General features: G+C 46.6%; 6 protein-coding genes across 6 annotated transcripts in view; 2 read left to right on the plus strand and 4 right to left on the minus strand.

Annotated features, from left to right (window-relative positions):
* Positions 1–3,167: 3,167 nt before the first annotated feature.
* LOC6495545 (serine protease inhibitor 42Dd) lies at positions 3,168–4,866 on the plus strand. Its single transcript, XM_001959034.4, has 4 exons — positions 3,168–3,365; positions 3,424–4,307; positions 4,442–4,586; positions 4,647–4,866. Exons 1-4 carry the CDS (start codon positions 3,347–3,349, stop codon positions 4,769–4,771), a joined length of 1,173 nt encoding a protein of 390 aa, XP_001959070.1. The 5' UTR covers positions 3,168–3,346; the 3' UTR covers positions 4,772–4,866.
* LOC26514990 lies at positions 4,779–5,372 on the minus strand. Its single transcript, XM_014908583.3, has 3 exons — positions 5,224–5,372; positions 4,995–5,162; positions 4,779–4,933 (listed from the first exon to the last, which is right to left on the minus strand). The coding sequence occupies exons 1-3, from the start codon at positions 5,249–5,251 to the stop codon at positions 4,863–4,865; spliced, it is 267 nt and encodes an 88-aa protein (XP_014764069.1). The 5' UTR covers positions 5,252–5,372; the 3' UTR covers positions 4,779–4,862.
* An 884-nt stretch (positions 5,373–6,256) lies between these two features.
* The window catches only part of LOC6495549 (protein prickle), a 58,497-nt gene continuing 39,205 nt past the window's right edge, over positions 6,257–25,548 (plus strand). The window contains exon 1 of the mRNA XM_001959044.4: positions 6,257–7,203. Within this exon, the coding sequence (XP_001959080.3) occupies positions 7,166–7,203 (38 nt within the window). The 5' untranslated portion in view covers positions 6,257–7,165. The remainder of the gene's footprint in view (positions 7,204–25,548) is intronic.
* Positions 7,264–9,111, minus strand: LOC6495099 (serine protease inhibitor 42Dd). Its single transcript, XM_001959035.4, has 4 exons — positions 8,962–9,111; positions 7,791–8,680; positions 7,586–7,730; positions 7,264–7,522 (listed from the first exon to the last, which is right to left on the minus strand). Exons 1-4 carry the CDS (start codon positions 8,987–8,989, stop codon positions 7,401–7,403), a joined length of 1,185 nt encoding a protein of 394 aa, XP_001959071.1. The 5' UTR covers positions 8,990–9,111; the 3' UTR covers positions 7,264–7,400.
* LOC6495098 (antichymotrypsin-2) lies at positions 9,196–10,773 on the minus strand. The gene is made up of 3 exons (XM_001959036.4): positions 9,730–10,773; positions 9,505–9,655; positions 9,196–9,446 (listed from the first exon to the last, which is right to left on the minus strand). Exons 1-3 carry the CDS (start codon positions 10,693–10,695, stop codon positions 9,334–9,336), a joined length of 1,230 nt encoding a protein of 409 aa, XP_001959072.1. The 5' UTR covers positions 10,696–10,773; the 3' UTR covers positions 9,196–9,333.
* Positions 11,691–13,409, minus strand: LOC6495097 (serine protease inhibitor 42Dd). The gene is made up of 3 exons (XM_001959037.4): positions 13,273–13,409; positions 11,989–13,200; positions 11,691–11,925 (listed from the first exon to the last, which is right to left on the minus strand). The coding sequence occupies exons 1-3, from the start codon at positions 13,286–13,288 to the stop codon at positions 11,735–11,737; spliced, it is 1,419 nt and encodes a 472-aa protein (XP_001959073.1). The 5' UTR covers positions 13,289–13,409; the 3' UTR covers positions 11,691–11,734.

A 25,548-nucleotide genomic window follows, 5' to 3' on the forward strand; every position in this document is an offset into this window, starting at 1 on the left:
CGAATTGGGAGCATTTTTCTCTCTGAATTTTATTCACTGTGCCTTGTTGCATTTGTCCCTGTTGTCGGCTGTTGTTGTTTTTGGGTCCGTCGCCTGGTCAAGTGGACCACAACAGCACTGCTGTCGCCAGCGTGTCGATCTCGAAATCTCCAGACTTGAAGTGCGGCTAGTATACCATATAGTATAGTATGTACGCATTTGCATACGTGTGTACGGACGTGGAACGCTTGATTTGCTGCCTGCTGGATGCTGGATGCTGCTGCAATTGAATGAAAGTTAAACCGATCTGAGCAACGCCTCGCCGTTTTCACTAAATTGCCCCGCTGGAGACGGCGATTAGATTGGGCTGCGGCATTTAGCTAATTACCTCACTTGTAGAAAAGTTGTCGCCAAAAAGGGGTGCCTGCTGGCTGGTGGCTGATGGCAGTCTAAGAGCTGAGCAGCGACAACTGAGTGGTCACCAAACCGCTTGGGAGATGACAGCCACTCGGAAGACCAAGTCGAACCATTGCCATGGGAAAAGCATTCGTATTATAAGAATTTATAGCCATTTAAAGTATATATACTTTTTATATTTATCGTTCGTCAGGGAGACATGTCACGGGAGAAAGTTGTTAAGGCCTTTGACATTTTCAAAATAACCGAAGTTATGATGTAAGAGGTGTCATAACATTTTTTTATTATTTATTTAAAAAATATGATTTCCAGAGATGGTTTTCTTGACTTTACCTAATTAGACATCTACTTCATGATGGAAAATATCATCAAGCTCCTTTAACACATGGAGTAGACAAAAGTCTTGGTCATTCGACTCCCTCACAATCTCCCATCTGAGTTGTAGATCCACAAAGTCCCTGCCATCGATTGTTCCCCATCATCGGACTGACACGCACCAGCTAAGCAAATCCCCTGGGGGATTACGACCCGATACTATGCAAATGCCAGGGCATTCTGTTTTAGTTATGTGCAAATTTATTGTTTATAAAAAAGTAGCAGCAATGTGCAAAACAAAAGCTTGAGAGCGATTGCTGCCATTGTGTTTCGTTCTTCTCCGTTTAACTTTTTATTTATTTATTATTTTGTTCGTTGGTTTGGTGGTGGTGTTTGGGGAGTTTTTTGTTGCGATCTGGGCGCTGCGAATTTTTGCTCTATCATCAACTGGTTTTGGGTTACCAGCATCAGCACCAGCACCAGAACCAGCACGCACACAGAAACCACACCGAAGAGCTGCTGCAAAGCCAAGATGCAGCAGCGATCACATAATTCGTGTTGCTGCCTCATCATTCTTGAGCCAAGTTCCGAGCCAAGTCCGAGCCGGGAATCGGGCTCTAAGGAGGAAGACGCTTTTTGCCAAGTTTATTTTTATCAACATTGCGGACTGCCGCAGCATTTTGCTGCTGTTGCATGATGGCTACACTGACAGAAAGGATTTAAGAATATAGAAGAGTTTAAGTTATATTTATTGGTAGTCCATCAATCGCCATATTTCAAGGCCTACCTTTTGAAGGCATGGATCCCTAGAAGCTCCTTATTTTTTTGCCAGTGACCTGGTCCCAACCCCTGCCCCGATCTCTGGCTGCTGTGTATATATCTGGAGAGACAAGAGCGCTTTGCGGTCGGGCATCTCACGATCTTTAACATGTTTTGTCTCGATCAGTGAAATCATTCAATCAGAACGGTCAGCGTCGCTTCTTCGGTCGTTGCCAGGAGACAGGACACTCACACACACACTCGCAAAATTATATAAGGTTAAGCTGAATCTGGTTTTGTGCTTTTAAGGCAGGCTCCCAGTCCCCCAGCCATCCCAGCCATCGATTGAAAGTGTTTGGAGTGTTTCGTTTCGTTTCTTTTTCTTTTTTTTTTTGCCATGTAATGCTCGTTTCAGCTCCTCAATTCTCCGACTTATATCTATATCGTAATTATGCAAAATCGGCGGGACTGAAGGGGCCCATCAGTCAAGCCAACAGAAGCTGCCAATTTATGACACCCCAAGCAGAAGAAGGCAACTTCCTTATTGCAATCTCTACCTTCCTTACTTCTACTGTCTTTTTTTTTGTTTGGTAACAACATACAAGCGCGGGTACATAAAGCATGTTTTTAAAATTCCATTAAAATTTATTAGCGTTTCACACAAAATGTGCATAAATAACATCGCCAAATTTCGGGACTTTTGAAGGAGCAGAGGAGCTCAGACCCAGAACCGTCTTCTGGGCTGTTCCAGTTCTTTTTTTTTTTATTTTTTGGGGGTCTTTAATGATTAAAAATTGGCTTCTTGGGTAAGGCGACTCCACCTGAACCCGCTGAGATTTCGATTCGATTTTTGATTTCCATAAGCTGGCTGTGTGCGTGCTGCCGTTAATTGGAACACGGGTGGGGGGACGGTAACTCCAATCCCAATAAACAATCTATGCGCAATGCTGTTTTCTGTTTGCTTACCCCGCCGACTTTTGTTTATGGACGCATTATCTAAACAAATACGAAAATAACTCATTAAATGCAAAGACCATAAAACATGAGCATATATTTCGTGTTCGTAAACGGGAAATTAGAGTTAAAGCAAGTCCGATTTCCTCCCAACCTCCTAGCCTCCTTGAAATTTTCATTTCTTTTTTTTTTTTTTTGTTGGTTGGGGTCCAAGCATGCATGTAAATAATTTGACAGCAGAGTAAATCCCAAGGCACTCGTGGCGAGAGGTGGGCAACAAGTGCAGAAGGTGAGAGCAGCCCCAACAAAAGGAAGCCTCGGATTCAAACTCAAGTGCAGAGTGCACGCAAAGATACAGGGTTGGGTACAGAGAAAGAGAGAGATTCGGGAGAATCCAGAGGGAGAGATGACAAAGGTCCCAGCGCTGGAGAGATTCGACTCTTCCCAGTATTTCCAGGTGATCGGCCCAGAACCCATCTCACCTTCTACTCAGCCTCATTCTTTCTTTCTGGATACCCTGTAGGAAGGGTCATCAGGGGATTATGAGTTTGGGCTACACCTTGAGATAAATCTGACAAAATAATATACCCTATATGATTTACAATATATTAAATAGTGGTTACATCTGTCAATAAGTCTATAAAATAAATAACATTTAAACATTTTCTAGAAAATATATCAAGTAGGGTACCCTTAGTTCCAATATCATATCTTCGTTTAAACTGATTTTCTTTTAAGCTGTTTGAAATTCAAGCCACATCAGGCTGTGCCTCGGCCGCAGTCACTGGCTCCGACTCCGGCTCTGCCTCGGTCGGCGTCGTTCTTAGGCTGCCTGTGTCGCGACTCCTGACTGGCTGGCGGCTATAAATGACAGGTGGCAGGGCCATTTCACTTTTAGTCTCGAGGTGTCGACGCAGGCGCAATGAACCGCTGGCTAAATAGTGAGCATCCCACCCGCACTCTTAACTCCAGAAGAATCTCTAACCTTTCTTTCCAAAGTTCTGTTTCTAGGAGCCCTGATCTCCGCCCCCGTTGGGCATGGCAACACGATCAAGGAACGCAACCTCTTTGCCACTGAACTTTTCCAGACCCTGGCCACCGATCGTCAGGATGAGAACGTGATCATCTCGCCGGTGTCTATCCAACTGGCTCTGGGCCTGGCCTACTACGGAGCCGAGGGTAAAACGGCGGCGGAGCTGCAGAAGACGCTGCACGCCTCCGCCAAGGAGAGCAAGGATGGCCTGGCCGAGAGCTACCACAATCTGCTGCACTCGTACATCAAGTCCAAGACCGTGCTGGAGATCGCCAACAAGGTGTACACCCGCGAGAATGTGAAGGTATCCGAGCACTTCCGTGAAGTGGCCAGCAAGTACTTTGACTCTGAGGTGGAGTCCCTGGACTTCAGCCGCGAATCGGAGGCCGTGGAGCGCATCAACCGGTGGGTCAAGCAGCAGACGCAGGACAAGATCGAGCGGGTGGTGGACAGCCTAGAACCGGACACCAACGTTGCCCTGGTCAACGCCATCTACTTCAAGGCACGCTGGGCACGACCCTTCAACGACGAGGACACCCGTGACCGCGAGTTCTGGCTGAACGAGCGGGAGTCCATCCAGGTTCCCACCATGTTCGCCGACAACTGGTACTACTACGCCGACTACCCGGAACTTGACGCCAAGGCCATCGAGCTGTTCTTCGAGAACATCAACCTGACCATGTGGTTCATCCTGCCCAATCAGCGCTCCGGCCTCCAGGCCCTCGAGCAGAAGCTCAAGGGAGTCGACTTCAAGCTGCTCGAGGACCGCTGGCAGTGGCAGAGTGTCTCAGTCTACCTGCCTAAGTTCAAGTTTGAGTTCGACACGGATCTCCGACCCACACTCCACAAGGTGAATAGGAATATATTAAATCTGCTTAACTAGCATGTTTTATGCAAATGATTCTTAACATTTTCCTAATGAATACGTATCTCTCATATCACTACCATTTCCATAAATAAACTACTTAAACTTTCTTTCTACAGCTTGGCATAAGTGCCATGTTCTCGGATGCGGCCGACTTCAGTAATATTTTCCAGGACTCGCCCATCGGAACGCGGATCACCAAGGTGCAGCACAAGACCTTCATCGACGTGAATGAGATCGGATGTGAAGCTGCAGGTGTCAGTTGTAAGTATTTTAAACTGACAAGAATATTTGAGTCCTTTAACCACCCAAATCTCCTCCCAGATGCCGCTGGAGTGCCCATGTCCCTGCCCCTGGACCCCAAGACTTTTGTGGCCGACCATCCTTTCGTGTTCATTATTCGCGATCCGCACGCTGTCTACTTCGCCGGACACATTGTCAAGTTTTAGGCTAAGCTCCATAATAAGCACATCGTCCAATCATTTATTTAAACTAAGTACATGGAAATGTAATCATTGCATCAAATAAATACGATAGAATCTAATACTCCATTGTCCTGCATTTTGGCGTTTTGTCATCGCTGCACTTTCCCTCGGACTTGACCAGGAACACTAAAGGAAGGAAAGTTCATAGTTAAGGGGAGATCCTAACTGACTCTGGGGAGATTCTTACGGGGCTTGTGCTGGAGCAGACGGGCACAGTTGAAGGCGATCAAGCTGCAGTATTCCATGTCAAGGTAACAACGTTGCATAATAGCGCACACCAACTGCCCACGGAAGGCCTCATTGCACCTGGTGGAGCATGGGAGAAATCCATAGATGGTCTGGAAGAGCGTTACACCTTTCAAAAGAAAGCCAGTTAAGTTTGGAGAACAACTAAGCAAGAAAAGACCAAATTATACTCAGGAAAACAGCCAGGTGAAGTCTCATTATCTCTACTTCGATCGCTTCGAAGAAATGCAGAACCGAAACTGAGTCCTAGGCTAAGAGCTTTTCAGAACTGACAGGCGTGCCAAATCCATTATTTGAGCCGAGAATCCAATTTCGGATCAGATATGCAAGTCACACAAAACCAGTTGAGTACAGGGCGATATTTCATAATTAAAGTTTGTACTTGGAGCCGGAGCCCAGTCCTCGGACCGATTTAAATTCGAAAGCTGAAAATAAACATTAAACGCCGAATATTGTCGAAAACAATTGCAATATTTAACTCCAAAACGACACACAGAACGTGCGACCCAAAAACAGAAAGAGTTGGGGGAAAAATGACCAAAATTTAATGAAATTTTATTTATTGACAGCTTGATGCTCTACCTTTTTGAAAGTCGAAGAAAATTATAGGGATTATTAAAGTACTCTACATAGAGAGATCGGGAATAATCTGGCTGATTCTAGGATCTGGGATTAGCTAAATGAACTGTCAGTCGGGGAAACTCGTTTCCCCCCAGCCCAAGAGGGGCAGAAAGAAAGAGGTGGATGTACTTGTGGCATTTGTTTTAAAAGCGCCTGCTGCACCTGCTGCAGCTCTTCCCTCCGGGCGAGGCTCTTTAAAATTCCGCTCACTGGCCGGGGAAACAAAGAAAACTTGTCAGGGAGCAAACTAGCAGATCTAACAAAGGGACGGGACTGAAAGGGACGGACCACCGGACACCCGGACACTTGGACACTCGGATACCCGAAGAAGAAGTTTTTTTTGTAGCAAAGATCGTGGGGATCGCTGCAACTGACTGACCCAACTGTTCCCAGTATTATTTCACCTTACCAGTATTTTCTCAGCCAGAGATATGGAGAGACCGACCTGCAGGCGAGAGCGATGGAGTTCGAGACTGTGTGGAGTTCGTGTTTGGGGCCCGAGCGCTGTCTCGCTGTTAACTGGCTGTTGTGCCACTGGAAGACTCTCTGGGAGACTCGTCTTGGCTCTCTCCGATATAAAAGCGCCAACAACCACAATTTTTTTTTTCAAATTTTCAAAATTTCCGTCGGACCAGACGTACGCTTCTCCAACCGTTCTGCGGCGTTTCGTTTCGCTGGCGTTCCGCTGCGCGAGTTCTTAAAAATGCGTAACATCTTTTCCTCGAAAGGGGACTTTTAACTGTGCTCCAGTGATGATATCCAGAAGAATGCAAATATATTAAAATACACACCGGAGAAGATCGAAAAGGACCCGAGGGAAACAAGCGAATCGGAACAAGCCTGGGGGGCTCTGTGTTGCCCAGCTTATCAAATCGGGAATCGGTAAACGGTAGTCCCGGAAAAGAAGGGGCTTGCGTGCCGCCGCTAAAATCCAGGAGTTTGCTAAAATAGTGAGTGTCAGTGGTGCTGTGTGTGCTGTTGTTGTGTGCGAGGGCCCCGAAAATGTGCATCAATTATTTTAAATGGCAAGCCGCCCCACCCCTGCCACATGGCTGGTGGTGGTAGTGTCCCCAAACACGGGCATAAATACAATTAGGCCCCCAAACCCCAAAGATCGACGGGCCTGACCATAGCCACAGTTGATTCGGCCCGCGAACCAGTTTCCTCTGCTGCCGCAAAAATCGACAGGCAGTCCGCAAAATGTGCTTTTTTTTCCTGGGCCAGCGCGCCAAGAAATAATAAATACGCCTAAGCTCAAATTGTTGTCAGTTGGTTTGGTTTCGCTGATTTATGTGCGCGATTAAAGGAAACAACCACGGCGAGATCGGCTGAGAAACCGCTGAATAAAGGAATAAATTAAAAATAATGCCAAAAGGCAACACCCGTCCCAGTGTGTGTCGCCAGTGAAATACCTATGAATGCCAATCGAGCGTAAGACAAAAGTCAAACCCGATTAGAAACAAGGATATATAAGCCCTCCGCGACTCGAACATGGATAACCAAAAACCGATGCCCGTGGAACTAGAAAGGTGAGTCCAGATAAGATCAAACTGAAATTTGTTGACATTCCAGATTCTCAAACATTCAGATTATAAAGTTTGTCGCATGGGATCATAAATTTGCTTCCCATGCGGTTAGCACCGGTATTTTTTATTTGTTTAGAGCTTTGGTTATATGACTTTATATGGCGTTAAATAAAAAAACAATTAACACTTTAAAGACGGGCTTAAACGTAGGCATAGTTGGCAATATGTCCGATGAAGACAATCGAGTCCTTGTACTTGATGGCGAACACAAACGGATGATCCGCCTCGAACTTCTTCGATCTTGAAAAGAGTCCCTTCAGAACTGTTTTTTCAGAAAGTAATTAGTTTTTTTTATGTAATTGTATAATGAGGGATGTCTACTTACCTCCTGTTTCTAGGGGTTGCTCGACTCCTGCCTCGGAAACCTCCACGTTGGCCTTGTGCTCCACTGCATTGATGAAATGACTGACAAACATCCGATACATGTTACCAAAGTCACCGTCCCTCGAAAACATTGTATGGACTCCCAACTGAATAGGAATTGGATATTAAAACTATATCCTTTTCAAAAGATACTTGGACTAACTCACCTGTTTGAAGACTCCTTCGAGGCTCACGCCAGAGGTGACACTAAACTTGGGCAGCAACACCTCCACCTTATGCTGGCTCATCGCTCCGACCTCCTCCAGCAGATCCTTGCCCACCAGCGACTGCTGGAGAGCCCTTAGGCCGTCCTTGCGGTTTGGCAGAACAAGGAGCATAGAGAAGTCCGCATTCTGGTAGGGCAGCTCCACCACCTTGGCGTCCAAGGAGCGCACCTCGGCGTAGTTGAAGTTCTGCAGTGTCCACATGGTGTCCACGCGGACGGACTGGCCATTTCCAGTGCGGAACGAGCGCTTCTCGGTCTTGTCCAGCCGGAAGGCCTTCTGCCAGGCGGCGGAATAGGTCACTCCGTTCACGATCACGCCCTCGGCCCGGTCATTGAGCAGCTCTGACCGCAGGATGTCCGTAATCTTTCCGTTCGTTTTTGTGGCCACGGCTCGGTTAATGGCATCCGCCGTGCGCTTGTTGTACGGCGGATGGAAGTCCAGCTTGTCGATGTTCGAGTCGAACTGGCGCTGAGCAATGTCGCGGAAGGAGCCCTTGAACTCCAGGTTCTCGTTGATGTAGATGTTGTTGGCCAGACGCAGATTGTTGTCGCGGGTCAGAGACTGCTGGAAGCTGCCACTTCGCTGGCTCACCGCATCCGCGTCCCCGGGGCCCAAGCGCAGGCCCTGCTGGATCTCGGAGGCTGTTTGACCCTTGGCCCCCACGAAGGCCAAAGCCATGGAGCTCTGGATGGTGGCCGGGGATATCACCAGGTTCTCATTCAGCCTATCGGCACCCACGGCATTGTAGAGATCTGCGGCCAACAAATTCCTGTTCGCAGCGGCATCGGTGCCGGAGGTCGTTTTGGCCTGCGACACTGTCGCCAGCAAGACTAGAAGATCGGGACATAACCTGACATTAGCAGCCATTGCACTCCAATTCTCTCAATTATTGGCAATTCAAAGCAGAATAGATTATACATTTACGAATATGAGTTTAATGGGAATGGTATCTTTATTGCTGAAAATTTTCTTTGATCTAATTACGGTTGATAAGCACTTTAAAAAGAGGGGTCTAGATCTTCTGAGATCTAATATAAATGCATATTAAAATCCCTGATCTCGGTATCCATTTCTCTCTCTGCATAGACCAGATTTTTTAATTGGAACTTACGTAATAGGCAACTGATGATGACAGCCATGCTCGTCAAATAAATTGTTGATGGGCGTCTCCTGCTCCGCTTGATTCGCACTTGAGACTTCTCTGAGCTCGTCGGAACGTCGACTGAACTGGCAGCGATCGTCGAGCGGATTTGGAGGCTGCCCAGAGTCGGATTTATTCACTCTGCTAGGCTGATATAATAACGCAACTCTCGGAGCCCAAAAAATCCCAGAGAGAGAGGAGATCTAGTATGTTTACAAATCGTTTGTCACCTTTGGCTTTCCATGGGTGAGTTTGTTTATTTGTTTAGCGATCGAGCTGGACTGATAACGCGATAACCTCAGTTAGAGCTAGACATTGGAATTAAGCAACCCTGAGCTCTGCTCATACGTCGACGATGTGGCCAGTGAGCAGCAGAACCTTGTCATTGCCGATGGCATAGAAGAACGGGTGATTGATGACCAGGGGCAGGGCTCTTCGGAACAGATCCCCAAAGGCTACAAGAACAGCATGTTATAGGGCATTCGTGGATGCTTCTTTCAAAAGATTTCTTACAAAAAGAGTCGCCGTCAGTGCCGCCTTTCTCCTGAATCTCCAGCAAGCTGCTCTGCACCACGGCTCCCAATGGGGGCGCTGAGCTGGCCAGAATGGAGCTGAAGACCTCCACCAACTGGACGTCCGATGAGAAGAGTTTAGCTAGGCCCAGCTGGTAGCAAGTATCATATTTCAATAAACGAGAAATTTGTACTTTCATTTCTAAAAACCGGATATAAAGATTACCTGCTTCAGTGCTCCGGTCAAATCAGAATGCGCCAGAGTCCTGAACTTTGGTACCGTTAGGGCCACTTTACGTTCTTCCAGCTGAGCCCGGAGCTGCAGCAGATCATACTTTTCCAGCTGATGCTCCAGCCTGGCCAGACCGTCCACTTGGTTTGGGAAGATTATCAGCAAGGATAGATCCGCAGTGGCAAAGGGAACTTCGATTAGCTGGGCATCTAAGGCTGACACCTCGGCGTATCTGTAGCGATGTTGCCCGAACATAGCGGGCACCAGCTTGGGACGCGATCCTGCCACAAAGAAGTTGATGTCCTGCGTCTCTGCAGGATCGAAACCCTGCGCCCAGGGAGCACTGAAAGTCACTGCCGAGACGTGCAGAAAAGGAGTGTAATCTGCGCCGAGAGACTCCAGCTGAGAGGAGGTCACCATCTCGCCCACGCTAAAGTTGCTGCGACTCAGAAAGTCGTAATTAATGTCCTGGGCCGCCTTGGCAGAGCTCTCCCAGCCAAGTCGGTGACACCCGATTCCGAGATGGGAGGCCAGGGCCTCGAACTCATCCCGAAAGGTGAAGGTAAAACGCTGTTGGGTGTAGAAATCGCTCAGCAACCTAAGACGGCATCCAACGGCAGCGGAGTGCTTAAGATCTGACAGAAGGGCTTCTACGCCGTTAATGGCTCCCTTGGGGGAAAAGGTGGCCTGGAGATCCAGGGCTTGTCCGAGGCCCCTTGTGGAATCCGGATTAGCTTCCGCATAGAGCAAAGTAAGAGCCGCCTGGACCAGCAGGGGCGAGACGGCCACATTCGCATCGGGCTGGAGCTCCCCCAACTTTCTGGAGAGGCGCAGGCCAAAGCGATAGTTCGAGGCACTGGCGGCCACTCTGGCCGGGAGCTCGGCGCCAACTGAAAGCGGTAGCACGGCAGAGAAAGCCACCAGCAGGCCGAGAGTCAGTATCCAGTGGGGGCGGATCATCTCACGTTTCGGGGAATACCAAGCTTTGAATAATGTAGTTAGTGCCCCAACGGCTTACACACAACTAAAGTAGCCTACGCGCCCATTCATGGAATTCCAAAGTATATTGAAACATGAAGGTCGTAGATTGGGGCGGGTCAAAGCCAAAGCTCGGCGCACATATTCTTCGGAGAATTGGAGCAGCCAGTGAGCCGGAGACTGCTGGAGAACTCTCTGCCGTTTGAGTTCCAGTTCCAATTCTCTCGTTTTCTCGTGACACAAGGCGCCGAGCATGTCATTAATTTTGCGGCACTGTGGGAAAAGATTACTTTATTAAATTATACATTAAAATTAAATAGGTTCTCAGTAATATTCATTTTTCTCATTAGCTTAAGAAAAGGATCAATGGTTTATGAAGTATTCAGTTTAAAATTCATTTATTGATTCTTATTAGATGACTTAGCTTTCATAGAAAGCCAATAATATTAAGTTTAATATGTGTGTTGAATAAATTTTTGGCTAAAACACATTACTTCACCAATTGATTCGCCGAGTGTAGGCAACCTTGAATCGTCTCTATTAATTATGGGCACCTTTCAGCGGGTATTTCAATTACTCATCTCGCACTCTTACAGTGCCCCATCTTGGCTCCGCCCGCCCAACTGATCTTTGGATGAATTCTCTATTCAGAAATCGCTATTCACATCTAGTGCGCACGAGGAAGTTGAGCTTGTGTTTTTTTGAAAAATGATTGAGAAACCCGCCATTGATTTAATGCAGTATTAGCCACCGGGGACGGTGGAGGGGCTCCAGACCAAAACGGGTTTGCCAACTTACAGAAGCGGGCAAATCCATTCTATGGGAATCCAGAATCTCCGACAGACGTACGCTTGCACTGCGGACCTGGGAAAATGCACGGAACACGGAGCACGGAGCTGGTAGCTCGGAATTTAGGTCCGAGGCTGATCAGTCTTATCGACGGAGCACGAGGTTATCGATGTGCAATTTTTAATAAATACGAGAGTTTTAGCTTTATTGTATGTTTAAAAAATGCAGCAAACTATTGCCGACTTGAGAAGGACCTTTGGCGTCCGCGGCCAGCACCTTCCGGGCTTGCTGTCAAGGGCGTGGGATGCTCCACGTGGCCAATGAAGAGTACGGAGGTGGGTGTGCGGATGGCGAAGACGAACGGATGATCGGCGGTGAACTCCGGGGACTTTGCGGGCAGCGACAACGGCACAAATTTGGCATCTACGGGAGGGAAGAAATAGTTTGTTAGAGGGATGGTTTCTGGGGAAGATTAGGAGAACTCACATGAAGCTGCGGCTGCCTCAGTGCCTGCCTCGTTCACGTCTATGAAGGCCTTTTGCAGGATCTTCTCCACTCGGACCCGGTCGTTGAGCATGGTTTTTATCTGTGATTTTGGACCGAACATCTCCTGCACGTCCATCTGCTTCAGCGGCTGAGTCATGTCCTGGTCGAACTCGATGCGGAACTTTGGTAGGCGCACCAGGACATTCTGGCGCTGTAGACGGGCGGCAATGCGGTTCAAGTCGAACTGCGGATCGGCCAGTTGCGCCTCGAGGGCCCGCAGGCCGTTGACCTGCTTGGGCAGCAGGATCAGCATGCTGATGTTGCTGTCCCGATAGTTCAGCCCCAGGGCGCTGGCCCCCAGTTCCGGGATATCCGCCAGGGAATAGACGTCATCATTGTACATCATGGCGACGCTGGAGATTCGGCCATCGGAGTGCTTGAAATTGGAAGGCTGGGTGTCCATGGTGGCAAACTCGTTCTCCCAGCGACCTTTGAAGTAGATGGCATTCACCAAAAGGGCCTCGGTCTGCTCAGTAATGTCACTGGGTGCCGCCAGGTTGCGAATCTTGCCGTCGGTGCTGTCCGACACCCAGAAGTTAATCTTCTCGGAGGTGTCCTTGGCGCGGGTCATGTCGACGGCTTCGTCGGCGGTGTTGAAATAGAACTGAGAAAATTCGGGAAAGCCGGGATAGGCGCCGCCCTTCAGTTGGTTGTGGTACAGCTTGGTGGCCATTTTCAACTCGACGTTGCCGAGGTCACTCCTAAACTTGATTAGCTTCTCGAAGATCATGGCCACATCTATTTGATCGTCTACGAACTCTCCGGCACTCTTTAGTTCCCTGCGGGTTTTGCCAAAGGACGTCCCATAGATCAGTGCCAGGATACTGTGCACCGACACGGGAGAGTAGACAAAATTCGATCCGGCCTGCGCGGGTGCAATTTTTGCGTAGAGTTTGGAGCTGAAGCGATCCATGAAGCTGGTCTTCGGGATCACCGGGGCACGGGTGGGTGCGGTGGGGGCAGGGTTGCGGGATTGGCCGCCATTGCGCTGCCTTGGTGCTGATGGCACCCGGATATCCTCTTGCGCCTGCAAGTCCTGCTGCGGCACAACCTGCCCTCCTCCGAAGCGGGCTCCCAGCCCAAAGCCAGGGTATCCTGGTTGGTTGAATGTCTGGGCATTGAGAAGCGGAACCAGGAGCGCGAGCAGGATCACTTTAGGGAAAGAAATGAAACTCGCAGATTAGGGGTTACCCAGATTAAATATCAACTATTTCCAGTGCTTACTGCATTTGCTCGCCATTTTTAATTTATTTATAGCTCCTTTCTCCAATAGAATTCAAATCGATCTGTTCGTCCGATCCGGCGATCAGCTCGTTTTCAACTCTGATGCAAAACTGATCATTTTAAATCGGATGCCGAGCGGGCCAGATTATAGCTGGCGGGACAGAGACAGAGGCCCCATCAGTGGCCAGATGTGACGGAGCGAGAGAGGGAACCGGTCCAGAACGTGTCTCGACTATGCTCTTGAGAACCAGTCGCGCATCAAGCTTCAGCCTTAGCTCTCCCGAAGGCTCTCAGGGCCCCCGACTGGGGAAAACCCGCAATGCGATTCCAATTCCAACACAAAGAAAAACACTCGAACTGGGGGCCGGCGGCTGGTGGCTGGTTTTTCAAAGCCCCTTCTATCTGTTCTCCCGGAACGGGCAACAATCGCGCTGCCATTTCCATTGCAATGACTCACCGAAGGAGATTTGGTGAAAGAATCCGTAATCGTGTGGAAACCTGTTGAGCGTTACGTCTACGGGAGCTCTATCTCACATCTAGCATCGACCCATACATAACTCTTTCATTTCCTGCTGACATTTAATGCTGCCTCCGGACCGCCGGGCCTCCATTAGATAACTTTTTCAGTTTTGTAAACCCGGCCCATAAATATGACCGCGAGAACTAATTACCATAAGTATTCCCCGATGAGAGAACGAATCCCCAATAAGATAAGACCCCACACGCTCTCCAACTACCAGATTTTCCAAAGTTTCCATGCATTCTTAATTATGTAAGAGGCAAACACGAAATGTATTCCATATCAGCACTTTTCCCGCTCCGATACCGCTCCGCAGTCCTCTAGCTCTACTCCTACCTCTATTTCTACCTCGGGGTGACCCAATTGCAGGCGGCCGAATGGGTAAACATAATTTACTCCAATTAGAGTGAAATGCCACGCCCCACCACCGTTGCGCCACTCGGCTCCCTGGCCTCCTCCTGCCTCGTCGCCTCCGGTTCTGCAATCCAAAATTGGGGCACACTCCGAGTGCATCACTGATATGAATACGACGCACCGAGGCAGGCATAGAATGCAATCGATAGCACTGGTTTACAAAAAGTGTATTATTTTTCATTGAAAAATAATTTTAATTTTAACTGGAGATACTTTTAAGATTTATAAATGTTTATGTCTGACTCTGAGGGCAGTTTCTACGGGGAGTCTAGTTCTCTTAAATACATTCCCTTATATTATATTATTGTTAATAACAAAAAGTTATAGTTACATGCAAGCTAGTGTATGTGAAGTGGATCTACTTAGGCCGTATGGGGGTGGTGGTGCAGTCGTGTTAATTGTGGTGCACCAGGTGGGTTCGTTTGGGTTCATTACATTCAACTCTCCGCTGGTGTTTGCTCCGGCTGATATGTCGTCGAGTGTTTTCCTCGACCAAACAAAGGCCAGCCCCGCACTTACGATTACGGGTCTGATTTGAACTATCCGTATGAATGGTATTGATATTTATATGGCCGGTCCGGGCCGGGCCGGGCCATGCAACCAGCTGCATTAATGGCATTTCCCGTCAATAGTTTGAGAACCACTTCAAGCTGTCACAATAAACGGCTTAGTACATCGAGTTGTAAAATTAATTATGGAAATCTGTTTAAGAATAACAAGCAGAATAAATAAAAGCGTGGCTGGAAGTATGATTGGGGCGATGCAAACACAAAAAATGTTTTAAATTGAAAGAAAAATAATTAACATGATCTATTTAGAGGGGATTAAGTATGAAGTGCTAGTCACCGGAGCGGAGATCAATCTCTATTGCCTTTTAACCAAAGTGGGCGACAGAAACCGCAACGAGATATGGCTAGTTGTCACCGCAGAACTGCAACAATTAGCAGCAACATGTTGCCGGCGTAACCACAGCCTGCCACCTGCTGCACCACCAACCACCTCCTTGGCTGCAATTCGTGTTGACTGCAAGATGGCTCGAAGGTGGCAAATGAGGAAAGCTTGCCGTCAACAAAATGGCATTAAATTGCACGTTATACGTTCGATTAGCTCGCTTTGCATATAATTATGGAGAATGAATCATAGAGTCGCAGCTGCGGTCATCACAACATTCACGCATCTAGATTCTAGAGGCTGGAGGCCGGGGAGTTTGCTTATGTATTTCTGGTAGAAGCTGCGATTCTTCGCATCCGGCGCTACTTCAATTAAAGCGACAACATAGAGGAAACTTATAATTTTCCTTCAGCTTAATCATAGGCGGCATTCTTGCCGAAGCTTTTCCCTTCTATTTCTGCAGAGGTCTTGCATTTAGCAGCATTTATAGAAATTGCCAGCCCACCACTGCCATCCCAGCCCCTCGCAGATCGCAGACATCCTCCGGAATGGCCAGCCTCAGTGGTAAGAATGTGGGGGCGGAGGCGGTGTAATCGCTGTTTAAATTTGTACTTCGTGATGCAATCATTTTGAATGTCAGGGAGACCAGACTCGCCTTCCTGGCAACTCCTTTATCTTCCAGTTGGTACGATAGGCGCCATAATTGGTTAAGGTAGTATCCACTACACTGGACATTCAAAGGAGCAATATTTTGAGGAAATTCTATAAATCTCCTTTCAAAGAAGGTCTAAGAAAAACCCTCTCTTATTTCTTTCGTTTTATTTGCACAAAAGTGTAATGCTATCGTGGCTTAAAGAACCGAAAGTCTGCTCCATTGTTTGGAGCTCCTTTTTTGGGCTGGGCCCGAGCTCTGCGTGTTGTTTATTGATCTAAATTTGTGGTTTGCAAATTTGTAGCTCCTTTTCGGCGGATTTGCTGGCCGCTTATCGCCGGAATACCAATGCTTCGGCTTTGCCATTCGCATCGGACAATTGCTGTAATTTCCCCTATGGGCTCAGGCCCGGCCTAATGAGCTGAAACCTTTGCTGGAACTGCAATCTTGGCTGGCGGGCCTTGACCGGGCCGTTAAAATTGTAATCAGTTAACGCTTAATTGGGGCCCCAGCCACGCCCCTCCGAGACTACAATGGGAATCAGAATCAGAAATAGAGATTAGAACGAAGAACCGCTAAGCGAGGAACATAACTGCCGGTTGGTAGTTAGCATTTTGTTTTATTCGATGTTTTTACTATGTTACTTGACATGCCAATATATCACAAGAGGCTGAGGGAAAGCACCGAGCGGGACCCTTTTATTATGGGGAAAATAACAAAAAAATAAACAACCAGAGAAAAAATTAAAATAAAAACTAACATAGACAACGAGAAAATAATGATGAATTGCGGTATTATCGCACGTTAATGCCACGTGAAGGAGATCCACCAGAGCCGGCAAGCCAGAAGAAGACTAGAACCAGATCGACATAGGAAACAGGAAACTGGAGCACTTGCTCACGAACAGGGCCAGGCCGGGCCAGAAAGTCAGCAAGCCAGGCCCAAAGCCCAAGACAAATATGTAATTGGCCGGGCCGGCAGACACGAAGGTGCGCGAGTATCACGTACTTCTTGCCATGCCAGAGTCAAGCTCAAAATGCATCGACACGATGATTTATTTGCATTGCAAAGCCCAGAAATCCTACACTGAGAGAAAGCTAAATGGGAGGCTCCTCTTCTATCGCCGTAAGAGTTATCATTTTTCTTAGTGCTCCTTCAGAGGAAAATCCAACACGTAGATGTGGCCAATTTCCCGAACAACTTAATTGAATTGGTGTTGCCGTCCCAAGTTCCAAGTCCCAAGTATACGCAATGCCTTCTGCCTTGGTCCTCATTTGCATTTTGCATTCTGCACGCACAGAGCCCCCTGATAGATCGACTTTAGATGCATACTGGGCTGGCTGCTTAATTTCTTTTGTGTATTCTGTTTGCCGGAGCGACACACCCGTTCCAATCCCGCCTCAACTTTAACATTTCACACTGCCATGGCTTAGGATTTTTATTCCCATTTTCCACTGCCAACTAAGCAGAGTTGTGTAGTACTGATTGCAATTATATTTGGACTCACAGAACCCGCCCAAAAGCCAAAAGCCTCTCGCGGATCCACCCAAGACAATTGCCTTTGACATTTAGCCAGCTGGCAATTGCAGAACAACTAAAAAGAAACCAATTTAAAAGCGTCAGGGATTTGAGTTGGCTTTTTGTTTCTGGTCGGTTTCTGCCATAATCCATCGGGCACTCGATTGCTCTTAATCACTGGAAGAAATTATTTATAAATATTCGATTTAACATAACTTTATAACTAATCTTGACTCTTGCCCTAAACAAACCTTCTTCAATCCTTTTCTAAATATATTTTTTATATTCCTAAAGAAAACTATCTCATAGATCTCATATTTTTTTGCTGTGCAATCAAGCCCTGCCTCTAAAGCCGCACCTTTGTCGGCCTGTCAAACTGGAAAACTGGCCAAGAGCAGAGTTGGCTTACAGTTTTGACAATTTACCACCAACCCGGTCTCGGACTTGGACTCGCTCTTGGAATCAAACTCAAAGTCGAAGTCGGTTTCAGTTTCGGATTCACATTCGGACGTCTTGACCATTTGTATAATTGGCATCTCTAATGTTTTTTTTGTCGGACGTAGCTTTCTGCTAGGATCTTGGAGCTAGACTTGCTGACTTATTACGGTGTCGCAGTTTTAGCCGCGTCGGTAGAGGCCTAGCTGGTAGCTGGAAAATTCACGATCGCCGAGCGGTTTCTGAAAGCGGCCAGTTGAGCGTGAGTAATCGGAAAGCCGGGGCAAGGCGCGTTGCATAAATATCAAAGGAGGCGCAACGGCGGGAGGAATAGTTGGATAAATTGTATACCATAATGAAACTGGTTTTGGGGTTTTCGGGAGGCCGCTCTAAGAACTACAAGCACACCAGTACACACTCGCACAATAAGCCAAGTTGTGTTGCCATAATGCTTGTCATAAATTCTCCAAATTACCCAACACGTCTCGGGCTTTGCGGCCCAGCCGGCCTGATTGCAAATTGTGTGACAGCGGGGTCCGCTCCGCTCCGCGTAAATTGAATTTATGTAGTTTCTCTCCGGCTACTTACCGGCTTGCTCACAGGATTAATTATCCAGCCAGGCCCGGCTTTTTGTCTCAGTGCATCCAGTCAGTCAATCAAAGACTGTGACGAGTCGCGACGCGACGCTCTCTTTTCCCATCCGACTTGACAATTGAATTTGATTCCATAACATGATCTCCAATTGATGGCAATTGCAGGATTTCTTGTGGTCGGTCGGTGCATTGAACCTATCTGGGGATCGGACCCGGGATCCATCTACCCGGGAGATCTTGAATGCACTCGGTTCCGCATTCCGGCCCTGGGGCAATCAAAATTTTTGATTTGTGCTGTGCTGTGCTGTGCTGGATTTTCATGTTGCTTTTTTATGCGTCGTGCATTTGGATCATTAATATCACATAAATGATTCTTCATTCTCGGCAATCATAAACTGTGGAAAGCGGTTTACGAGTAGGTAATGGAGGGTGATGGGAAATTATGATTAAGGAAATGAGAAACAGTTTATGGATCAATGGGGAAATGAGGCGGTTCAAAAATTTTGAAAACATAACCCCAATGAGGCTATGGAGTACAGATATAATGCCTTTTATTCAGCTGCAATTATTATACTTAAAAACCTTCAAGAATCCTTCTCAAATTCTGACTCAGTTAATTTTAAATATCAAAGTTTCTCTCTGACATACTGACTTTTTTAAGGGTGTAATCATTCGCCGACAAACTTGTTGAAAACGGTTTCTAAACTCAAGTTTATGGACAACATTTTGTAAACTTTATTTCTCCTCGACCACTCGGAAGGCACTTGAAGTTGTCGCTGAGGTTGCTGCTGAGGTCGATGCTGTAGGTAGCTCAAGTTCCTCGCATGGAGTTTGTTGTCAAGGCCCACGCGCCTTCAAAAGAAACTGCTGAAGGCCTCCCTGACGAAACGCTCTTTACATTCTGTTACCGTTTCTCAGCCTTTTGACAAACACTCCATTATGGGTACACCGAAAGAAATATCTTCAAAAGTTGCAACCCTTTTAGACCCAGAGATCCAGAGATGGCATACAGACAGGAAGCAAAAGTACCGGATATGAAATGTTTTTCTTAAAACTTCAGCTCTTTTTTGACAGAAAGGTGACACTCTTTTCCCCCAGTGTATTCACCTCATCTGACTGCGTTGTTTTGTGAGTTGTATCCGAAAAATATCTTTCCATAATCATGCGCATTACGCACATTTGCGTAACAGATTCAAGTACGCGATATGGAGTCTCAAGTGCGAGGCGAGCTCATCGAGTGAGAGCAAAATTAAACAACAAAAAAAAGAAAACAAGAAACTGTTTTTTAAAAACCTTCTCTACCATTTTTTTTTGTTGGTTTTCTGTAGTTGGGTAAAGCTCCAGAGATACAAGTTTTGAAGTGCTCACAAAAAATTATATATGAACTCCATAACTCTGGAAATTTTTTCCGTTTCGTTTTTGATTTGATGTTGGCGCGTAATGAGTTTGCAGAAGTTTTGGGTTGGGGCTGGAAAACCAGTTTTTTTTTTCTTACTTTTTTACTTTTTATATTGGGGTACGGTGTAGGCATAATTTTTCAATTTAAAAAAATTAACTGTGCTTTGATTAATACACGAACTACGTGTGTCTATAAAGATAATTTGGTTCTTCCAGCGGCTGATCCTCTAATTCTTGAAATTATACGGCATAACGGTGAGGGAAAGTCCAGGATGACAGCACTAAATTGCAGAAGGTTTTATGTAATTTATGAGCAGTTTTACCAACTAATTGGCCTAATTACGGTGCAGTTTACCGAGAGGACCATATAAATTGCAGTTGGGCCTGGAGACGCTGGCAATTCACACTTCCGCGACTGGGCTGCAGTTTGTTTAAGTTGTTGCTGGTTGCTAGTTGCTGGTTGCTGTGTTGCTGTGTTGCTAGTTGCTGGTGTGTGAGTGGACCCAGCAATCGCAATATAAACACACTTTGAAAATTTACGAAACACTTGAATTCTATTATATTATAAAAGGCATTAGTTGGAGGATGTGTTGCTTACTTGGAACTTTAAATAGTTTTTTCTGAAAGATTTAATAAACTCTAATCTCTCAGCCTTTATTAAAAACATCTGAACCATTTTCAGGACTTGAAGTCGTTTTATTTCGAGTGCAGGAACGGCAAACAACAAAGGCGGCATCGACAGTCGACAGTCTGAGCCGGAGTCAAGAGTCGCAAGTCGCAAGTTGCAAGTTGCTAGTAGCCAGACTCGAGAATCGGGTGCAGGGAATGGCACCCAAGTCCGACAGCAGCATCAGCCTGGCCTGCAGTATGTCTGCTGCCAACATCGTGACTAATTACATGCGACATAAAACGAAAGAAGTGGCCCAAAGCTCGCCGTAAGAGGACCTCGAGGCAGGGGGGCAGGTATCTAAGCAACCAGGTCGTATACGTAATTGAAGAAAAAATATCTGAAAATTGCCAAACAGCCGCAGAAGCAGCAGCAGCGTCGGCAGCAGCAGGAGCAGTAATTGGCAGGAAAAGGCAACAGCAGCTGCAATTACAGCAACAATGCAACAGCAGCATCAACAGTACAGTAACTTGACAATTCAATAAAATCCGGCCAGCGACTGGCATTGCGGTTGACAAGTCTAATAATCAGCTTTGTTATTTGGCCAAAACCCAGGAGATAAGCCAGCTAATTGAAATTCGCCTTTCTTTTTGGGCAGACCTCTCGCCAAATCTGCATCTGTTGTTTGAGAACAATTCATTACGATTATTTTTAGACTTGGCCACTAAAAAAAAGAGTGCAATTGCAACTGTTGTTCGGTTCGGGTTCTCGGGTTCTGGTTCTGGTTTTTCGTTGCGGCTCTCTACTTCTGCTTCTCATCTTGAACGCCCACTAGCATACCATCGCCATCTGCTGCCGCTGCCGGAGTTGCTGCAGCACCAACTCCTGTTGCAGTTGCCACACGAAAATAGCGCAAAGTAGTGCATCAATAAACAATAACAATGCTCCTTAGCTGCAGTTGCTGGAAACAGGAAAAAACACACAGAGAAAAAATGTATAGAGAACTATAAAAAATATGTAAGATATATTAAGAAAAGAAAAGGTAATTTTTTAAAATTAAAAGTAATAAAATATGAAAAATCTTTGAACAAATTTTTATGCAACACCCACACCTCCTATATACCATTTTCTCGGTAGTGGCTGGCTGGCTGCCTGGGCCACATGTGCGGATGTTGCAATTGAAGCCGCTGGCTAGCAGCAGCAGCCTGTCAATAAAAAACAGAAAACAGAGATAGGCCAGGAAAAAATGAAAGAAAAATAAAACAAGCCAGCAGAAACAAAAAGCGAAGAAAAGAAGGAGAGCATGCTGACAGCCAAGTGCGGTGGAGGAAACTAAAACATGTGCAAGTTTCAATGGCCCGCAGTTAAGTGAAAGAAATCGCTGCCAATAGCGGAAATATTAGCGTTTACCCCAGATTGGGGGAGTGAGTCTGGGGGAGTGGAAGCTTCAAGGAAAGCTACAGCCTCTTACCCTCAAAAAGAGAAGAAAGAAAAAGACAATGTGTTTATTATTGCATTTGGCCACGGGCCTATCGCTCTACGAAGGTAATGACTGCCGCTCTAAACTGGTGGTGGTGGTGCATGAAAAAATATTCATACGTATACTTGATATCGATGTTGTCGGATAATTTATTTATTGAACTTGTTATTCCACTTTTTGCTCTCAGATCTACAACAAGATCTAGATTAGATTTGAATCGCGTTCAATGAAAAACTCCAAGTATTTTCATGTTTCTGAAAACCATTTACTTGTTGAGATGTTGGTTTCAAGTGAAAAACTCCTAAAGAGTTGGAAATATGCTATCCCTGGTCCATCAAACCGCTTCGGGGCAATCGGAAATGCCAATACTCGAAGTGGGTTCCATGTCATGTCACCCCGAATAGACCAAATCAATGCCATCATGGTCCTAATCCAATTGTCGCTGAAAGGGAAGACCCCCAAAAATTTTTGAGAGGCAACTCGCCCGAATCGCCCGAAGAACAACAAGTCAAAACGATTGTGTTAAATCAAATGAAGCATAATTTTTACTCAATTTATGTGTGCGGGAAAATGCAGACGCAGCTCTCCGGTTAACTTCACAGGTCCCTGTGGATCGCTTAGCCTGTCATTCCATCACCGAAATCGCCCACACTCTGGGTGTCAGGGGTGGATTCGGCTGGTTCCGAGTCTGACTCCTGACTTTGATGAGAGCGGACAGGACAGGACAGAAAAGAGATGCCTCGGGTACATCGTATTTCTATTAATGACTTGCATATTTATGAACCCACACCGGAACCCCTTTCCAGAATCAGAACGAGAACCAGGCCCAGAACCCTTCCCCATTCCCCATGACCTGGGGGCATTGCTTCGGAGTCGAAATGAGTGCAAATAAGCTGATTTTAATAATAAACAAACACGAACGCAAACACAAATAGGCATCAAATGTGTTTCGAGTCTATTTGAGTTTTGTTCTTGGCCGCCAGCGATATATAAAGAGATATATACACTGCCTCAAGACGGAAAGCATTTAACTGGAATTTGTACATGGCCTCCCATTTCGAAAGGCGTAATAAAAGGGATCGGGGCTGGAGGCGTGCGTCTAGCTACTTTGATGTGGTTCCCTGGCCGTGGATTTCGTCAACATGTGGCTTTGGCCAACGAGGCGTGGAAAGTCTTTAAATAAACACCAAAAGACCCCTCCTCGGCCAGGTTGTCGAGGAAGTTGCCAAACAATATGAACCGCATTTGCATATGCTCTTCCGCACGGTTCCGCACTTTTTTCTTTTTTGGCAACGAGTGTAACGACCCAAAAAGATCGCAGTCGGGTGACCAAAAAAGTGGAGTAGTTACAGCCAAGTGCTCTGAGCTCTCTCCTGTTTTTATGACCGCTTCTGTGTGGGCCCCTCCAACCAGGGGGCGATTTCCCACAACTCCGGACAAGGCCTAATGCGAAGACAGCCACGACGGCACAACAATGGCCATATCAGAGTCATCAACTAACTACAGTCAAAGGCTGCGACAACTAATAACGCTCCGTAATGAAGTGTTGAGAAATGTGAGACGGCCCGCTAATGAAACAGTCAACTTCTGTGCGCAGCCAGATAGTCATGGCAAGTACAAGCCCAAATTGTAATTGAGCGGCTGGCTGTGACCCTGATTGCGTGCCTGCCAAGTAATGACTCTCATCTGGATAGTTTTGTTAACTAAAAATGGTAATAGAGGTCTAGACTAGAAGTCAGAGTACTGGCCCATCAGAACGTCTATTAGTTGTTTTACTTTAACATCCAAGTCTTGGATTAACCCTTTGGATCGATTTCTAGTTCTGCGATCCAGCACTTAAAGCCAAGACCCACAGAGACCTTACTTGGGCAGTCACCCCCAAAATAGTCACAGACCATAGACCTGTCTGGCAAATGGAATTAGGAAATCTTTTTCGCCAAATCCAACAAATCATGTTAAAGCCGACCCACAAGGCGGTCGGTGGGTGGATAGGCCGGGGGCCAGCTTGTTTACACCGCTCTAGGTTTGGCTGTTTTGAAACTGTGCGGTCTGTCTGAAGTGGAGGAGGTGGGAGGTCAAAGGCGGATCGCATCGGCGTGGGGTGCAGCATGGAGCCAGTATAGACCCTTTAGGTGGGCGTATTGCGACATTATCGAGGGTGGAAAAGCGAGAACAGCCAGACGGCAAGGACATAAAGTTTATATAATTATTTTTATGCCGACTCTCATAACTGAAGTGGAGCGTGTATGTGAGTGGGTGAGTGAGTGCTTGTGCGGGTGTCTCCTGGGGCTGCGTCAGCCCTTTTTAGCCCAAAATCGAGCGACCTATTCAACTTGCTAACTATGTGAGTTATGCAATGAATAAAATTAAATTACACAAATGTCATTGGCTGCGATGTGGCTCTGGTTTCTGCTGCCAGTTTCCAGTTGCCAGTGCTCCCAGCAACATGTTGCTAATGACAGCCAGATCTCACATCCAGCATCACATCTACCATCTACATACACCTCCACCCCCGCCCCACATCCAGGCAGATGCATTTTAATTAAAATTCTGAAGAAGGGCTCGCTTTAATCTAAAGCCCCGTATCCAAAACGGAAATTGTGTGCGGCTGTTGAAGTGTCGGTTGTTATTGCTCCACCACCACCACCACCCACAACGGGCTGGGATGTGCATGTCGGTTGTGTTGTTGTCCTGTCCCGGCTGTCCTGTTTGTCTGTCTGCAGGGTTGATGTGCCGGCGACGACGCAATTTGTTGTTGTTTGCTTTTGCAGTATGGTGGGTCAGTGGGTGTTAGCTCCTGCAGGGTCCTGGGTATGGGGTATTTGCACATTAAATACCTTGGCGTAACCAAGCGGTGCTTTCACTTTTGGCCTGGCTAGGGAGTTGTGACCTTGCACTGACAGAAAATTTGAAGTGATAATGGTTAGTACTTAAGGGATTAGTATAGCTTTTGATTAAAGGGACTAGATGCTATCCTGGATCCTGAAACATATTTATTTGCAAGGAAATCATCCAATTTTATAAACTTCTATAATGATAGAATATATTTTGAATAAAACCAGTTTATGTTTATAACTTGCACCGTCTGCACCTTAGACCTTAAATTTAATTGCCAAAGTACAGTCACCTCCGAAAATCTAATAATTATTTTGGAATTTTGATTAAACCTTTCTTCGTCGGAAGGACAAGATGTGTCTATCCTGTCCGCCGCCCAAAAAGCATATGAAATCATAAAATTTAACGATCGCCGTGGTGTCTGGCCAGAACCAGAAACCAAAACCCAAATCCACCCCCTGGGCCTGACCAGAAACCGAACCAGAAGCCACCCAACCACGGCTGCACCACCCAACTCGCGCTCAGCTGCTCGGCACGTGTTCAAATAACCGTGAAGACGCTTAGGGGTGAATTCTCCAAAACAACAACTAAACGACATTCAAATTGAGTGAGTGAATTAAAAATTCTAGCAATCACGAGCATGGAGAGAAGCAGAGAAAAGGAGCAGAGAGAATCGCCGGCGGAGAGATTCTCACATTCTCTCAGGAAAAGGTATTTGTTGCAAAATGCGAGCATACGTTCGAGCGTTTGCTTCCTTCCTGCCTTTGTTGGCGTTTTTGCTTCTTTTTTTGGGGGGGTTTGTTTGCCACAGTTCGAATTACCGTTATGGGTGTGTGTGTGTGAGAGGTAAAAGGTTGCTGCCAGAGTGTGTGTGCGTGAGAGGTCACGGGGATCGTGGCTGGCAGACTTTTTTCGGGATATAAGTTACAACTG

The sequence above is a fragment of the Drosophila ananassae genome, chromosome 3L (genome assembly GCF_017639315.1).
Source record: "Drosophila ananassae strain 14024-0371.13 chromosome 3L, ASM1763931v2, whole genome shotgun sequence".
NCBI lineage: Eukaryota > Metazoa > Arthropoda > Insecta > Diptera > Drosophilidae > Drosophila > Drosophila ananassae.

Coding starts and splice junctions, on each gene's coding strand:
- LOC6495097 (XM_001959037.4), bottom strand. Junction 11,926..11,988: donor TGAGGCAGCCGCAGCTTCAT/GTGAGTTCTCCT, acceptor TCCCTCCCGTAG/ATGCCAAATTTGTGCCGTTG.
- LOC6495098 (XM_001959036.4), bottom strand. CDS start 10,695: ATGATCCGCCCCCACTGGATACTGACTCTCGGCCTGCTGGTGGCTTTC. Junction 9,656..9,729: donor TGACCGGAGCACTGAAGCAG/GTAATCTTTATA, acceptor ACTTGCTACCAG/CTGGGCCTAGCTAAACTCTT. Junction 9,447..9,504: donor CACTGACGGCGACTCTTTTT/GTAAGAAATCTT, acceptor CTGTTCTTGTAG/CCTTTGGGGATCTGTTCCGA.
- LOC6495545 (XM_001959034.4), top strand. Junction 4,308..4,441: donor TCCGACCCACACTCCACAAG/GTGAATAGGAAT, acceptor TTCTTTCTACAG/CTTGGCATAAGTGCCATGTT. Junction 4,587..4,646: donor TGAAGCTGCAGGTGTCAGTT/GTAAGTATTTTA, acceptor ATCTCCTCCCAG/ATGCCGCTGGAGTGCCCATG.
- LOC6495099 (XM_001959035.4), bottom strand. CDS start 8,989: ATGGCTGTCATCATCAGTTGCCTATTAC. Junction 8,681..8,961: donor CATCATCAGTTGCCTATTAC/GTAAGTTCCAAT, acceptor CCGATCTTCTAG/TCTTGCTGGCGACAGTGTCG. Junction 7,731..7,790: donor TCGAAGGAGTCTTCAAACAG/GTGAGTTAGTCC, acceptor ATTCCTATTCAG/TTGGGAGTCCATACAATGTT.
- LOC26514990 (XM_014908583.3), bottom strand. CDS start 5,251: ATGAGACTTCACCTGGCTGTTTTCCTGA. Junction 5,163..5,223: donor TCACCTGGCTGTTTTCCTGA/GTATAATTTGGT, acceptor TTCTTTTGAAAG/GTGTAACGCTCTTCCAGACC. Junction 4,934..4,994: donor TCTGCTCCAGCACAAGCCCC/GTAAGAATCTCC, acceptor TCCTTCCTTTAG/TGTTCCTGGTCAAGTCCGAG.